This window comes from Octopus sinensis, linkage group LG1, assembly GCF_006345805.1.
Source record: "Octopus sinensis linkage group LG1, ASM634580v1, whole genome shotgun sequence".
Lineage (NCBI taxonomy): Eukaryota > Metazoa > Mollusca > Cephalopoda > Octopoda > Octopodidae > Octopus > Octopus sinensis.
The window spans coordinates 159768679-159787794 of NC_042997.1; the positions used below are offsets into that span (position 1 = coordinate 159768679).

The 19116-nt window shown below is 33.1% G+C and overlaps 1 protein-coding gene across 1 annotated transcript in view; it reads left to right on the plus strand.

Moving 5' to 3' along the window:
* Positions 1 to 6015: 6015 nt before the first annotated feature.
* LOC118764579 (macrophage mannose receptor 1-like) overlaps positions 6016 to 19116 on the plus strand; it is a 21857-nt gene continuing 8756 nt past the window's right edge. The window contains exon 1 of the mRNA XM_036505474.1: positions 6016 to 6364. Within this exon, the coding sequence (XP_036361367.1) occupies positions 6016 to 6364 (349 nt within the window). The remainder of the gene's footprint in view (positions 6365 to 19116) is intronic.

Sequence of the window (19116 nt, forward strand, 5' to 3'; positions counted from 1 at the left end):
ACCTGGACTTACAAACTCATATAACATACAGAAAATTGCACTACTAGGCACTGCACACATCCTACGCAGAACACTTTCCATACAATAACCATCAGAGCATCACAACAAATCACAGCACATACCCAGGGCACACAGAGCTGTGCTCGGTAGTGAAGTGAAAGCACGCTATAAAAATAAAACTACTGAATAATAATAATAATAATAATAATAATAATAATAATAATAATAATAATAATAATAATAATAATAATAATAACAAATCACAACACATACCTAAGGCACACAGAGCTTCGCTCGGTAGTGAAGTGAAAGCACGCTATAAAAATAAAACTACTGAATGATAATAATAATAATAATAATTTGCACCTTTTACCCCATAAATAAAACAAATTTTTTCTGACTTTCACAATTCACTATTACCTTATATCCGTAAGACAATTATTATTTATATAATATTATTATGGATTTCCCACTTCCTTCATGCCAAACTGGATTCGCAATTCTTATTCTAATTTTTTAATTATTTATACATAAACGTAATCAACCTACTAAATACCGATAATTGTAACTTTCTTTAAAAAACAGTCTTACGACTTTGTCTCAGCTTTATTTCTCCTACATTGTTAATTACTTAGCTTTTTGAATACCTAAAATTTTCATTTTCATTTTCCTGGAACGGTTTTTTACAATATTTTAACCCCAGCAATTACTTACTATCTTAATTCTGTAATATTGACAACTATACTTCTATTTTTATTTCTGTACATTACATTTCATTCACACAAATGAATATAAATTTTTACACAAAATTTTTTTTTGTATTATATAGTGCTATTCTCTAACAATTCCGTTCTTTTCGTTTGTATTCAAGTAGGCTAATAAAAACTATATTAATTAGCTTTTATTTTAATTTTTGCACAAAAATTTCATATTTAAAAGAAATAGCTTCTTTAAATATACACTATACCTTATATTACTGACATATTACTTATAACTATCAAGTCATATCCTAATTCAAATATAACTATACTGTCCCATTGAACATCTATGTCTTACTTCTTTTGATAAATGCTTTATTTCGAGTGAATATTACATTTCTTATTTTCATATAGAGGGAATGTTTCTTAAACATCTTTCATTTATATTTTCAAATAACCGTTGGCCGCATCAGTTTCAGTTTTTTCACAACTAGATTCAACAGCATTTTTTTAGTCTGCTCTTGATCTTTCATAAGGATAAGTATGTATATCCCAATATGTTATTTTTCTACTTCCTCCATCAAGTCTTCTGTAACAATAATAATAATTTCTTGAAGCATTCTTTTTTGCATTGAGGAGAACAGTAATATGAAATTACTTTAATTTAATAAATTTCCAATTATTCTACTATGTTATCTGCATGTTATTATTGCTGTGCGAAACGATCGTATGCATGAGTTAAAATTCTTTTTAAATTTTTAAATCTCTTCATCTTTAATAGTTTGTTCAGTTTGTAAGGGTTACATTTCCATAAAATCTTATCACAAACCATAGTTATGTACATATACATAAGTATATGCATGTATATATATATATATATATGTGTGTGTGTGTGTGTGTTGTGTGTGTGTGTGTGGTGTGTGTGTGTGTGTGTGTGTTACGTTTATATATTTGTTGTGCAAGATTTTTTATGTGAAGTCGTGTGTTGAAACAGACATTGTTGTATTTCGGAATGGTCATTTTGCCAGTTTAGCCAATAAAAACACACGCACTATATATTTGGTGTTACTTTGCTTCGGTGTTATTTCTATTGGTTTGGTAATAGATATAGTTACGATCGCATTAATGGTGGTGATTGTGATAGGATGGGGAAAACACAGGCGCACAAATATATACATACCTACAAACATACAAGAAAGCAAAGGACCACTGATGCGGTCACAGGAGTGTGACGAAAGAACTCTGGCCGAAATAAGATTAAGATTAATGTAAAAAATAAATAACACTGAAGCAAAGTAACACCAAATATATAGTGCGTGTGTTTTTATTGGCTAAACTGGCAAAATAACCATTCCGAAATACAACAATATATATATATATTATTTATTCATATATTTATATTTATATATACGCGCAAACAAATGTATACGTATATACACACATGGATATATCAACACAATTTGCGTAGCTATAATTACATATATTGAATGTTTTTAATATGTAAATATTATTAGAAAAGATACCACTGGTGGGTCGCAAGGTTTTACAGAACATACAATTTTCCATCTAATTTTCAAACGTTCTTCGACTAGTATTACTAAATTCCCCTGGAAATTAAAAGACATTAATATAAGTTTTAAAATTAGATTTAAGATTAAATGGTCTGCAAATCCTCACCACCCACTTGATAGAATTTGTCAACTCTGTACATCCGAACGCTATAATATTCTTTTTTTAGTAGAAAATTATTAAATGAGAGGATTAAAAAGTTCTCACCATTCTTACACACTCCTAAATATCTATTTGGTAAATATTATTAACCATTCCTTAAATATTAGTATCACTTATATTTAGGTCTAGTATTAACCATTTACTAAATTTGATCCTTACTGAATTAGATCCTTGTTAGAACCAGAATTTATATCCATATTCTAATACATATAATATCATATATATATATATATATATATATATAATATTACATGTAATATTTTGAATTCGCCTTAAATGGTCCCTTTACATACTGAATACTTGATGGAATTGATTAATAATTAATTAATTTTACCCTCAATTGTTGAAATTATATATATATATATATATATATATATATATATATATATATATATATATATATATATATATATATATATTCCAGTAAATCATTCAATCTTATTTATTTCGTACTATATATAAATAACATTCCCTTACCTTTAAAGTTATTGCATATCCGTTACGTTATTTCTTTCTTACTTTTCAACAGTAAAGTAAATTATAGAACAATTCATATTTTTTTGGTTATTTTTAAATTTAAATATCATAATCGATGTACCTACTAAATAGTTCCAATGTATTTTAGTAACCTATTGACTATTATACATAAATTTAGATAGTTTGGATTTTTTCATATTGCATAATATGATATTCCTTCTTACAACCGAATATTCTCCAATTTACATATTAACATAGATAATATATAACAATTATAAGCATATTATACTACATTATAGCCAATGCCTAAATAATACTCTCATATAATCTACCAGCTTTTTTATTTCATTACATGATAGTTTTGTTTTCCTTCCCCCTGTTCAATTTTTTCCTTTTCTAACAGATTAACTGAAAAATTCTAAACATTAAGCCTAACCTTATTGCTTTATCTTTTCTAATAGTATTTATTTATAAAACATATCTTTGACACAGGGTCTATCTATATAATTATAACGATATAAATTTTGTTGATATATGCATGTGTGTATGTATGAATATATATGTATACATTTCATCATATATATATACACACACACACTTATATACATTTATATATATATATATGCATACATACATGCACACACTCATATCTATGTTTGTAGGTATGTATGTATTTGTGTGCTTGTGTTTGCCACTCCTACCAAAACCACCACCATTAATGAGATAGTGACTCATGTATAGCTTTCCTGAAATGTATCTATTACCAAACCAATAGAAATAATTGATTTTTATATACAACCGATAAAGAATATTTTTTCATCTAACCTATCTTTCATTTATTTTATAAGATAATTTGTTCCCTTGTATACTTAAGTATTATTACTTTTATTTTTATTTTTATTTTGTACTATATATATTTCTTCTTTTTATTTAGATTTTATACCAAATATATTTTATTTTTAATTTACATTTTCTACTATCTATATTTTCTTTATTTACATTTTATATTATATATATATTACATATATATATTATTAACTTTCTATTTACCATCGTTTTTTTTTTCTCATTCTTATCTTTCTTTACCCTTTTTATTTTAGGTTATATTTATTTTATTGTTTTCTATTTTGAATTTTTATTTACATTACCTTGTACTAAATGGCATCTTCACTAATATCTGCTACTCACCAACTAGATACACGTAGATTATATATAGGATCTAACTTCTTAAACTCATTAATATGCTCTATACATCCTTCAAAGAAAAATGTTAACCTTAATTCTTTAAGCTCATATGAACCCTGAAGAAGTTCTACCCAATTTCTGAGCTTATAACCAAAATGCTTATAATTGCATATAAACTAGAGGTTAAACTGAAACATATATGTAGATTTTTCACACCTCTCATTCTCCTTCTGAGCTTTACAACTTATAATTTATTTGTATTGTTATCGTTTTTAAAAATTTCAACCTCTTTATATCATATAACTAAATTATTCATTCCCCCATCTTTCTCCAGTTTCTTCTTTTTTCCAATAATGATGATAATTATCACTGCAAAATCCCCTAATATATGGCAGAAACTTTCTCCTTATATGATAGTGATTATCCAGTGGAATATTTTGGGCTATATAATGCTTAATGTGGATCTAACTTCCTCGAATTAACCCTATATATATATATATATATATATATATATATATACTCTTTTACTTGTTTCAGTCATTTGACAGTGGCCATTCTGGAGCACCGCATTTAGCCGAGCAAATCGACCCCAAGAATTATTCTTTGGAAGCTTAGTACTTATTCAATCTGGTTCTTTTTGCCGAACCGCTAGGTTATGGGGACGTAAAAACAACACGATCAGTTCTCAAGCGATATTGGGGGAACAAACACAGACACGCAACCATATACAAATACACTATATATATATATATATATGACGGGTTTCTTTCAGTTTCCGTCTACCAAATCCACTCACAAGGGTTTGGTCGGCCCGAGAATACAGTAGAAGATATTTGCCCAAGGTGCCACGCAGTAGGAATGAACCCGGAACCTTGTGGTTGCTAAGCAAGCTATTGGGTTGTCTGGAAATTTCGTGCCGATTTATAGTAGCTTATATTTCGACTTATTTTAGAACATGGTTGAGTCCATAAAATAGGATTTGACTACACCTCCATTTCGAGCATAGTTTAATTTATCTTTTTGTGGAAGAAGGTTTATGTTCCTATAACCTGTGTTAATATTGTAACCATTTAAAATGGAAGATAAGAAAGTTCATTTTCGGCAGTTGATGCTTTGGGAACCAAACAAAAATTGTTCAGCTGGGATGTGTTACTCTACCCTCCATATTCACCAGATATTGCTCTTTCGGATTTCCACTCATTCAGGTCGCTGCAGAATAGTCTTAATGGTAAAAATATCAAATCCTTGGATGACGTAAAAAGATACATTGACGAATTCTTTGCCATGAAACCCCCTCAATTCTGGGAAGAGGGTATTTTTAAGTTAAAAGAAAGATGGAGACATATTGTGCAACAAAATGGTTCATATTTGGTTGATTAGAAATATGGTGGCAAGTATTTATTGACGTTTTTCTTTCCTTTAAAAATCGGTATGAACTTTCCGGACAACTCAATAATTACCACACAGCCACTCCTACGCCAGAATGCAGGTACAAACTTGTGGGTACGTATACACGCCTACGCATGCATACACACGTATACACTCGTACATGCACCCACATACACATACACAGGCACGTACACACACGCACGGACGCGCGCACATAGTCACATAGTCACACGCACACACTCACACACACACATACATACATACATATATATATATATATATATATATATATATATATATATATATATATTTTGCCAGGCGTTCAGAAGTAGTTAATCAGAGTTTCACGCCATTCGATTTGTTTGTGGAAACATTTTCACTTCAATTTTAAAAAACAGGAAGCGAGAATCGAAAACGAGAAGATAATAAAAACGAAATAAAGGAGACAAGAAATATATTCTGTGCGAGAAGTTATTGTTATTTTCTTACTCGGAAACTGTCTGAAGTGCTATTCATCACAATATAATAAAGAAATATGAATTACTTACCAGTTAGTCACGACATCCGAAGAGGAAATCTTCACGTAATTACATTCTCAGTGCTATTAGTATGCGTGGGCAGTAATATAGCTTGCAAGGAATATTATGGAACTAGTGTTCCACCACCTGTAACTGCCATTCCAGAAGCTGACAAGTTGATTAAGATGTCAAACATTCGATCACGAATTGAGTGCTTCTCTCTTTGTATGACATATTCCGAATGTGGTATGACTATTTACAGCGTTTCCGACAAAGTATGTATCCTGCGTAAAATCAAGCAACTACCAGGTGCCTCATCATTCATTGATATTCCTGCAAACAGTATTTACACCTTGCTACAAGCCCGTGAGTAATTTTCTATACTTTGTGTGTGTTGTGCATAATATTAATTTTCTTTCAACCCATGTAGGAAAGGCGTCTTATATCTGTGTCTTTTTATCTGTGTCTTATTTAAGATGATATCGGACGACCTAGAGAAATTTGACTGCTACTATTTCTTATCGGTCAAGCAACGGCTTAAAGGTTCATATTTGGATCACATTACACATGTCCTGAAATAATTATTCTTAAAATAATTTAATCGGTAGTCGTGTCATCTTATCTATCTTAAATCTGTGATGTATCTCTGCCTACCTAACGTCATCATATTTTTCTAAGGCAGCAGGATGTTTGATTGAAAGCGATTTAGTTGTTATTTCTAAGATGTCTACCAGCCACATAGGGGCTACCTTTCTGTCTGTATTGTGCGTATCACTGGTTTAAATCAATGTATCTCCCAGTATGGCGATTTGGGAAAATGCAAGGGCTCCCTGAAATAACGTGTTTTTTTTAAAAATTGAATAAAAGGAAGAATAATCTATAGATTGAACGCCATTCATAATTATCCCTAATATCATATTATTACATAATGTTTATATGACCAACTCCTCTCTCTCTCTCTCTAAAATAGTACTTGCTTCTTATCAAAAGCAGTGTGGCAACAAGTTCTGAATATCAAAATTTTTGGAAAAGTCATTCGAAGGTAACCGCCTTGAAATACCATATTTTCAATTTCAATGAGCAAACCTTTATATTTTCTGAGCTTGGCGAATTCTTTTTCCGAGATATTATTATCATAGGGAATACTAATGTCGATCAATAAACAGACATCATTGCATTTTTCTTTTATAATATCCGCTTTATTGGGTATGATGGTTCGGTCTGTATATAATGGAAAGTCCCTAAGAATAGTTACATTTTTTTTTACCTCACTTACAACTACAGGGTGGTGATTATACCTCTTATCAGCAGTTTTGATTTTATCATACCGTCATGTCAACAAATGTAGATATTGACCAACAGCTGCTTGTTTGCTATGTGTCACATATTTGTGATGGAGTGGTTTCTGCTCCCATCTATCAGTCTACTGCTCATGCTTTTTTTGTTTGGCAACTACTCTCACTTCTTTTATAACAAGAGTTGCCACACGTCTCCCCAGGTCGTTCAACCTGGGCATCATGTATGAGATCAATAGCAAATTCTTGCACAAATTTAGAGGTGAAAGTGAGTCACCATTGAAAATAACACAGTTGACGTTCATATTATCTGCAGATAGTACTCGATTAGAGTGATGTAATTAAATGTTCGTATTCCTCAATGACATGTCCTTCAAAAACTTTGAAGTTTGCATTTGTATTTGTGTACAAATTCTCCGTTTTTTTTCCGTCCTTGTTTGCGTATACATTCGCTGCTTTCTTCCAAGGAATCTAGTGCTCTTAGCTTAGTTTATTCTTGGAGCTGGCGAGATTGGGACAATCTCAAGAATATCCAGCCGAAATTGCATAGATAATCTGGAACCCGACTGAGGAAAGAAAACTCCGAAAAACCCGTTTTTTCTTGTCCGTTTTTTGTATTCCTTTATCTATTATATATATATATATATATATATATATATATATATATATATATATATATATATATCTATATATATATATATATATATGTATATATGTATATATGTATATGTATATATATAAAGATATATATATATGTATATATGTATGTATGTATAACTAGTAGATCAACAGTTAAACTTGATTTCTGTCTACATTCTCTTTGCTCCTTTGACTATAGATCCACCTTTAATTATATGCTTCATCTGGTGTGAAGCCGCTTAATGTTTCTTTCCCGAAGAGTGGTAAGCAAATAATAGGTCAATAACTGCTGACTTTCCCTCTCCTTTTATAGTCATTCTAGATCAATACTCTTCTTCCTTTTGTCATCCACGCTGGTGTTCCATTTTTTATGTATTGAATAAATTATGGTCGTATATAGGTGTGTATACTTGGAAAGTTGTAAGCCAGAAACAACGGACACCATCTGTCCCGGGATGTTTTCAGTTTGGTATTTTCTTCAACATACCCTTTAGTCTCTTATCCGTGATAGTTATATTTCCTTGTGCCCTTCCACCTTCCATTTCTCTTTGAAATCCCTTAACAGTCAGATTTCTGCCCAGAATTTTCTTGCTGTTGAAGCATCTGGCATATCGTTTCCCTGATATACTTTTCCTTTGTTCAGTTGTTTATAGAATGTACTTCCATTGTTCTTGAAGAGCCTATTCTTCTGTCTCTGTTGGCATCTATAATTTTTTCTCCTTCCCTGATTTGGTTTCTTTGTTCTCCTTCTCTAACTGTTTGCAGTTTTTTCTGTCTTTCGCTATTTCTTTGCCGTCCTTTCCTGAGCCTTTCCTTCAACCTCTCCTTTGTGTCGTTGCATTTATCCATCCAAAAACTCTTTTGAGCTGCACAATTTGATTCTCAAGCCTTCTTCTTCTCTTCTTCTTCTTCTTCTTCTTCTTCTTCTTCTTCTTCTTCTTCTACTACTACTACTTCTACTACTACTACTACCACCACCACCACCACCACCACCACTACTACTACTACTACTACTACTACTACTACTACTAATATTACTACTTCTACTTTATTATTGTTGTTGTTGTTGTGTTTGTTATTATTATTATTATTATTGTTGTTGTTGTTGTTATTATTATTATTATTATTATTATTATTATTATTATTATCTTTATTATTGAGTGAGAAGGCAGTGCATGCCATCAAAGTGTCACTGGGGTAAAATATACGAAGCCCAGTATACCCATCATGACTTGCCGTCTGATAAGGGTACACTAGGCACATGCACCACAACCACATGTGCGCGACATGGTGATCTCATATCAAGATAAACAGCGCATGACCTTGCAGCGGGGCCCAGTTAGAATTTTCTTCAGGTCGATTAGGCCATCCCGCTCAAAACCTCTAAGAATTCCTTTCAACACACGGCGATGATGCTACCCCACTACCTCTGCTCGTGATCAGCGATGCACCTATCATCATCCACTAAGGGACATGGTCAACTGGTTAAGGTAAAAAAGCTGACAAGCAAATCATTGGTATTGAGCAGAATATTTGCTGCAGCCCAAGGCAAAACAAGGTACATGATTACACTTCCAATCAGTTAAGATCATGAGCCATGAGAGCCACTGTCTGGTACTGCATCAGGGCGTTTATTATTATTATTATTATTATTATTATTATTATTATTATTATTATTATTATCATTATTATCATCATCATCATCATTATTATTATTATTATCATTATTAATTTATTATTATTATTATTATTTTTGTTATTATTATTATTATTATTATTTGTATCATCATTATTTGTATTATCATTATTTTTATTATATTATTATTATTATTATTATTATTATTGTAATTATTATTATTAGTAGTAGTAGTAGTAGTAGTAGTAGTAGTAGTAGTAGTAGTAGTAGTAGTAGTATTGAGTGAGAGAGCAGTGCATGCCACCAAAGTGACACTGGGGTAAAATATACAAAGCCCAGTATACCCATCATGAACTGGAACTACTATAATGAAAAGTGTGCTTTGCCATGAGGCAAAGAAAGTTAGTTAAAAATATTCCCTGCCTCTTTTTTTTGTTTCTGTTTGTCTTCTCAAAATATTACTATCTAGCTAGATTTATATTGAACTGGAATTACTGTAATGAAAAAAACCGCTTTGCTCATGAGGTCGATTTTCTAGGACTTCAACATTGAGACTGACAAAATAATAGAAGCTGGAATGCTTGATTTGGTAATAGTTAAATGGAATAGAATGTGCCAGATAATTGACGTTACAGTACCAAATGATGAAAACATTAATAGGAAAAGTATAGAAAAAATAGCAAAGTACCAGGCCCTAGCTATCGAATTACAGAGACTATGGAAAGTGGGGGTAAAATGTATCACAGTGGTTATAGGTGCACTGGGAACTATCACTAAGGATCTGAAAGGATAGATAAAGGAAACAAGCTTAAAACCCAGTTTAGTACAGTTCAAGAAAACAGTGTTATAAGGGACATTTAGGATCCTGAGGAGGGTTCTTGGAATCTAAGGTTACTTTTTGTAGCCAGATATCAGGATTCTTTTCCAACAGTCAAATCTGTTGAGTGTATATGAAAATAATAATCATAATAATAATAATAATAATAATAAAGATAAGAAGATGGGGGAGGAGGAGGAAGATGAAGAGGAGGAGAAAAATCTCCTCTGGAAAATATTAACAAGTACCCACACATGAAGAATATATACGTTCCTTGCGGAAAACAATCTTCTGCTAGTAAAAGAGGGATGCCTAAAAGGATCCAAAGGCACCAAGGACCACCTTCTGATAGGCAAGGTTATAATGAAGAAGTGTAAAAGGTACAAAAAAATACTTGTGTATGGCCTGGGTAGACTTCAAAATGGCCTACGACATGTTGATGCATTCATAGATTTTGTAAACACTCGACATGTGTGGAATAGCTGAGAACGTTTGTGTGCTTATTAAAAACAGCATGCCTAGTTGGGAAACGCGTCTTTCCTGTAACAACCGGCACTTAGACGCGGTAACAATCAAAAGAGGTATCTTCCAAGAACACTCTTGTTCACCTCAGTTATTTGTTATAGCCATGATCCCATTTTCTGTAGTCCTATGTAAAATCAACGTGCACTATGACTGACCTGAGCAAGAACGCACCTCGTCTCAACCACCTTCACTTCACGGATGATTTAAAATTGTTCGCAAAAACAGAGCCTGAAATTGAGAGGCTGATTGAGACTGCACAGATGTGCAGCAACGATATAGGCATGGAATTCGGTATCTCGAAATGTGCAGTGCTTACTTTGAAGCGGGGTAAATGATTAAATTGTAGGGGCATAGAATTACCAAACGGAAAGAGAATGGAAGACTCGGATGATGATGGGTAGAAGTACCTTGGGAGCGTGGCGCTGGACAGTATCTTGCACAGGGAAATGAAAGACAAAGTCATCACTGCATATTTCAAGCGCCTGAAACTTCTCTTGAAATCAAACCTTAACTCAAGGAACCTTATGATTGCCATCAACATAGGACTGTTGCTGTACTCCGCTAAAGTGCACTCATCCGGAGAAAGACACAACCGGAGATTAAATTCGACATTACTTAGAATTGCACGCATATTGCGTAAAGTAATGTCTGTCTTGGGTGTTTGTTGTGACTTGACAAGCAGTAGAAACCCCTGGTAGATAAAATATCTTCAATCAACAGCCTCATGATATTGTATACTGTACGACGTCTATAATAATAATAGTAGTAGTAGTAGTAGTAGTAGTAGTAGTAGTAGTAGTAGTAGTAGTAGTAGTAGCAGTAGTAGTAGTAGTAGTAGTAGTAGTAGGAGGAGTAGTAGTAGTAGTCACAGCAAATGAGAAAGCAACCATACTCTTGGATATGTCAATACACACAGTTAGAGAAATTAAGGCCAATAGGCCAGACATAGATGTCAGAGATCATGAAGAAAAAAAATGCTTTCTAATTGATGTATCAATATCAGTAGATTACAACGTTTCTCTAAAAGAAAGGGAGAAACTTTCAAAATGCAAAGATATGGAAATAGAGGTAACTCGAATGTGAAATCTAAAAACAGAAACAATTCCTATCATAGTGGGCGTATTAGGTATGATAAAAAATATTCAGACAAATACATAATAAAAACACCAGGACATACAAATATATATAACGTACAGAACATTGCACTACTGGGCACTGCACACATCCTACGCAAAACTCTTTCAATACAGTAAACATAAGAGCATCACAGCAAGCCATTGCACATAACCAAGGCACATTGAGCTGCGCTCGGTAGTGAAGTGAAAGCACGTTATAAAAATAAAAATACTGAATAATAATAATAATAATAATAATGATAATAATAATAATAATAATAATAATAATAATAATAATAATAATAATAATAATAATAATAATAATAACAATAATAATAATAATAATAATAATAATAATAATAAACACAACAAAATGAAACCATTGATCAAGGCAACAAAATAAACATAGTGAAACCATTGATCAAAACAACAAAATGAGACCATTGATCAAAACAACAAAATGAATCCATTATTCAAAGCTACAGCATGAAACCATTGATGAAAACAACAAATTGAACCATTGATCACGTTGTGTCTATATGCGCCTACAGAGTATCTCAATTGGCATCATAGAGCAGTACGATATATTCAATGGCTAATTTGTAAAAATCTGGACCTACCCCATGATAAAAACTGGTGGGAACACAAACCACCTCCAGTGCTTGAAAATTATCACATCTCACTCTTCTGGAACTTCACCATTCAAACTGACAGAAAGATAGATGCACATAGGCCAGACATCATATTGAAAGACTTCAGACAAAGAACATGCCTCCATATTGATATGACTGTCCAATCGATATAAACGTATCTGTCAAGAACTACTGAAAACTAAGACAATACCTGTTGTCACAGGTGCCCTGGGAATGATAGCGAAAGGGGCTAATTGTTACCTAACTCAGATACCAGGAAACCCAAAAATGGCAGAAATTCAAAAGATAGTGCTCATGGTAACTGCTCATATACTACGCAAAATACTTTCTATGTAATCTCAGGGTTTAAAACAAACATAAGTTTCGTTTTTCTTTGGACATTCACTAGTACAACACAAAAAAAACAAATATATTGCACACTAGGCATAACAACAACATGAACTTCGAACCTGTTGTCTCTTGAGGTCTCTGGGTGAGACTTGGAGCCAACTTGTACAAATATAAAGCAAAAATCAAACAAATAATAATAATAATAATAACAATAATAATAATAATAATAATAATAATAATAATAATAATAATAATAATAATAATAATAATAATAATTAACTGATTGGAAGTGTTATCATGTACATTGTTTTGTCTTGGTATAAAAGATGGGCTACAGCAAATATTCTGCTCAATACCACAGATTTGCTTGTCAGTTGTTTGACCATAACCAGTTGAGCATGTCCCATAGTGGCTGACGATATGTGCATCTCTGATCACGAGCAGAAGTAGTGGGGGAGCATCATAGCCATGTGTTGAGAGGGATTCTTTGGGGTTTGAATAAATCACCTCTGGAAACATCGGTGGTTCTTTCAACACCCTTAAACAACCCTTATTCATTGACCTTTTGAGCGGGATGGGCTACTCAACCTGAAGAAAATTCTAACTGGGCCCCACCTGCAAGGTCATGTGCTGTTTATCTTGATATGAGATCACCATGTCGCGCACATATGGTTGTGATGCATGTGCCTGGTGTACCCTTATCAGACTGGTAGTCATGATGGGTATATTGGGCTTCGTATATTTTACCCCAGTGTCACTTTGATAGCATGAACTGCTCTCTCACTCAATAATAATAATAATAATAATAATAATAATAATAATAATAATAATAATAATAATAATAATAATAATAATAATAATAATAATAATAATAACAACAACAACAACAACAACAACAACAACAACAATAATAACAATAATAATAATAATAATAATAATAATAATAATAATAATAATAATAATATGAACTCAACTCCAAAAATTGCTAGGAATACTATAGGAGAATAAGGCTTGTACTGAAGACTGAACTCAACTCCAAAAATTGCATTGAGGCCATTAACACCCTGGCACTTCCAGTAGTCCAGTACAGTTTTAATATCATTAACTGGAACCTTACGGAACTCCAACGCTTAGACAGGAAGACAAGAAAGTTACTGACATCCAAGAGCATGCACCACCCTAAGGCAGATGTAGACCGCTTGTACCTACCTAGAAGCAGCGGGGGGAGAGGAATGATGCAATTAGAGCTGTGCTATAAGACCTCTACTGTAGGAATGAACAGGTACCTATCTAGTACAAAGGACTGGATGCTGCGACTTGTGTGCGAACACGAAAGCAACAAAAAGCTGCATTCTATTGTCAAGGAAGCTTATAAGTTCGAAAGGGAACTAGACATTAACATTGAATCAGATGAAGAGCCGGAAACCACTGCTACCAAGCAAGCAAAGCGAATCAAGCAGACTGCAAAAAAGAACGGGCAGAATCAAATTGAGAGGCGGTGGAGCCAGAAGCCCCTGCATGGACAATATATTCTCCGAAGCCAAAATGCTGATGTAGACAAAGCAACAACCCATCAGTGGCTGAAGAGCTCTGGATTGAAAGCAGAGACTGAAGGTTTCATAATGGCAGCACAAGATCAAAGCTTGTTTACCAGAAATTACCAGGCTAACGTTCTCCGAAACGGTACTGACCCTAAATGCAGATTCTGCGACACATTTGACGAAACGATAGACCATCTCGTTTCGGGATGTCCTGTGCTGACACCAAATGAATACAAAAATCGCCACGATAGGGTAGGACAGTATATACATTGGAAGATATGTAAACACTACAAATCCGACACTCCTGCTAACTGGTATGAACACCATCCTCAGCCAGTTGTTGAAGGTAAAGATGTCACCATCCTCTGGGATTTTCCAGTCAACACTGACAGAACGATCAAGGCTAATCGACCAGACATAATTGTTAAAGACAGGGAAGAAAATACCTGCAGACTAATATAAGTAAGCGTCCCCACTGATAAAAATGTATCTGTCAAGGAATTTGACAAACTTAGTAAATATAAGGACCTGGAAATCGAAATACAGAGGATGTGGAATCTTAAAACAAAAACTATTCCTGTTATTGTAGGTGCCCTAGGTATGATAAAAAAGGGATGTCAGAAACACCTAGACAATATCCCTGGAAAACCATGTCTCAAGGAAATCCAAAAGATTGTGCTAACAAGTACTGCCCACATCCTTAGAAAAACCCAATCAATGTAAATGTCTGTGTTTGCATTACATGGAGATATATCTCTACTTCCCCTCCCCAAGCTTTCAGCTATATTTCAACAACTCTTAACCTTCACTTGCCCTAGGGCGCTGGGTGTGCCCCGGCAGGTGATTGCATCAAACATGCAGATTAAAAGTAAATGACAATGATAATAATAATAATAATAATAATAATAATAATAATATTAATAGTAATAGTAATAGTAATAGTAGTAATAATAATAATAATAATAATAATAATAGTAATAGTAATAGTAATAATAATAATAATAATAATAATAATAATAATAATAATAATAATAATGATAATAATGATGATGATGATGATGATGATGATGATGATGATGATGATGATGATGATAATAATAATAATAATAATAATAATAATAGTAGTAGTAGTAGTAGTAGTAGTAGTAATAGTAATACTAATAATAATAATAATAATAATAATAGTAATAGTAATAATAATAATAATAATAATAATAGTAATAGTAATAGTAATAGTAATAGTAATAATAATAATAATAATAATGATAATAATAATAATAATAATAATAATAGTAATAGTAATAGTAATAGTAATAATAATAATAATAATAATAATAATAATAATAATAATAATAATAATGGATGACCTAAAACTATACGCTGCAAATGACAAACAGCTGGAAACACTATTAAAGACAGTTCATGGATTTACCAAAGAAATAGATATGAAATTTGGATTAGAAAAATGCGCCAAAGTAACCATGAAAAGACGAAAACTAGTTAAGAGTAACAACATCACACTAGATAAAACCAATGAAATAAAAGAATTAGACCAAAGCCAAACTTACAAATACTTAGGAATCCATGAACTAGATAAGACACAACACAAACAAATGAAAGAGAAAATAAAAAAAGAATATTATAGACGAGTTAGATCAATACTAAAAACAGAGCTCAATGCTAAAAACAAGATAATAGGTATCAACACTTTAGCTGTCCCAGTTATAAGTTACAGCTACAATATCCTTAACTGGACACGAAATGAACTGACCAAAATAGATAGGAAAACAAGAAAAATAATGACAGGATCTAGGATGCATCACCCAAAATCTGACATAGAAAGACTATATATACAACGTATAGAAGGTGGTAGAGGCCTTATACAGCTGGAAAGCTACTATAAAATAACCACCATAGGACTGCAAAAATATCTACTTCAGAAGGAAGGAAAACTGATCCAGATAGCGGCAAAACACGAGCAAAACAAAAAACTGTTCTCAGTATTTAAGGAAGCTGACAAATACAAACAAAAAATCATACCACCTAATAAACATGAAGAAGAAGAAGAAGAAGAAGAAGAAGATGAAGAAACAACAAAAGCTATAAAACAAATGAAATCCAAACTAAAAATAGAACAGCAACGAACCACGATAAAACGATGGCAAGAAAAGCCCCTTCATGGTAAATACTGGAGTATACTAAACGCAAAAGGAATAGACAAAGAAAAATCCCAGCAATGGTTGAGAAGCTCAGGACTCAAAGCAGAAACAGAGGGATTTTTAATTGCAGCACAAGACCAAAGCCTACCCACCAGAAATTACCAAAAACATGTAATGAAAAGAAATATTACAAGTAACTGCAGAATATGTGGAGATGGACAAGAAACAATAAATCATATTATCTCTAGCTGCCCAGTCCTGGCTAAGAAGGAATATATTCACAGACATGACAGAGTTGGAACCTACATACATTGGAAGCTATGCCAACATTATGGAATAACAACAGAAAAAAGATGGTATAGGCACACACCAGAAAAGGTCACAGAAAACGAGAAAGCAACCACACTCTGGGATATGCCGATACACACAGATAGAGAAATTAAGGCCAACAGACCAGATATAGTTGTCAGAGATCATGAAGAAAAAAAATGCTTTCTAATTGATGTATCAATACCGGCAGATGACAACGTGTCTCTAAAAGAAATGGAGAAACTCTCAAAATACAAAGACCTGGAAATAGAGGTAACTAGAATGTGGAACCTGAAAACAGAAACAATTCCTATCATAGTAGGTGCATTAGGCATGATAAAAAAATATTCAGACAAATACATAACAAAAACACCAGGACTTACAAACACATATAACATACAGAAAATTGCACTACTAGGCACTGCACACATCCTACGCAGAACACTTTCCATACAATAACCATCAGAGCATCACAACAAATCACAGCACATACCCAAGGCACACAGAGTGAAGTGAAAGCACGCTATAAAAATAAAACTACTGAATAATAATAATAATAATAATAATAACAACAATAACAACAACAACATGAACAACAACAAAACGCATACTAAAAACTCAGCACAACTCCAAAACTTCCATTGAAGCCAATAACATCCTGGCGCTTCCAGTAGTCCAGTGCAGTTTTAGCATCATTAACTGGAATGTTACAGAATTCCAACGACTGGACAGTAAGAAAAGGAAACTCCAAACATCTAAGAATATGCGCCACCTGGAATCAGACGTTGATCATCTGTCCCTACCTAGAAGAAATGGGGGAAGAGAAATGATGCATGTAGAACTGTGCTATAAGTCCTCCACAACAGCAATGAACAAGTACTTACCAAGTACAGAGGACTGGATACTGCGGATAGCATGCGTATACGAAAGCAGCAAAAAATTGTCGAATCTTGCAAATTTTCAAATTCGAATTAATCCTGAATTGGGTGAAGAACTTGGAACCACTGCTACCAAACAAACAAACTGAATCACACATACTGCAAAAAAGAACGGGTGGAAACAAATTTAGGAGCAGTGGCGCATTATTCGCTCTCTTTGGATATTTGCCATTGAGATGTTTTACTTGCCATTTATCATTCAGGATATCTAAGGCAGCTGTTGTAGCACGGGTTTTCATGCGCTTAACTTTTTCTATGCTTGTTTGTCTAATTCCGGAATTTGTTGTATTTGGAATTCACTTAGATATTCCTTTGCCTGTTTTGTTACTGAGTATAATGCCTTCTTGTTTTCATCTTTTGAGGCAAGTTTTAAAATCCAGTCCTCAGAGCTTTTCAGGTAGGTGTCTAGGCCAATTTAGCAACCTTCATTGTTATTGCCAGTTGTAAAAGCCCACGGCATCCCTCTTTTCTTGGTAGATAAAGTCGATTTATATCTGCCTTAGGGTGGTGCATTCTATGCATTGTCAACAGTTTTCGTATTTTTCTGTCAAGATTACATATTTCAGTAATTGACCAGTTAACGATATTGAAACTGTAAGTCACGACTGGTATGGCTAAAGCATTGATCGCTTCGATACTGTTTCTTGCATTCAGCTCTGTCTTGAGTATTGCTCTTACTCTGCGATAACATTCGCTCCTGGTCCTATCCTTATTATTATTATTATCATTAATATTATTATTAATATTATTATTATTATTATTATTATTATTATTATTATTATTATTATGATCATCTTCATCATCATCATCATCATCATCATCATTATTATTATTATTATTATTATTATTGAGTGAGAGAGCAGTTCATGCCATCAAAGTGACACTGGGGTAAAATATACGAAGCCCAATATACCCATCATGACTACCCGTCTGATAAAGGTACACCAGGCACATGCATCACAACCATATGTGCGCGACATGGTGATCTCATATCAAGATAAACAGCACATGACCTTGCAGGTGGGGCCCAGTTAGAATTTTCTTCAGGTTGAGTAGCCCATCCCGCTCAAACGGTCCCTGAATAAGGGTTGTTTAAGGATGTTGAAAGAACCACCCATGTTTCCAGAGGTGAACTATTCAAACCCCAAAGAATCCCTCTCA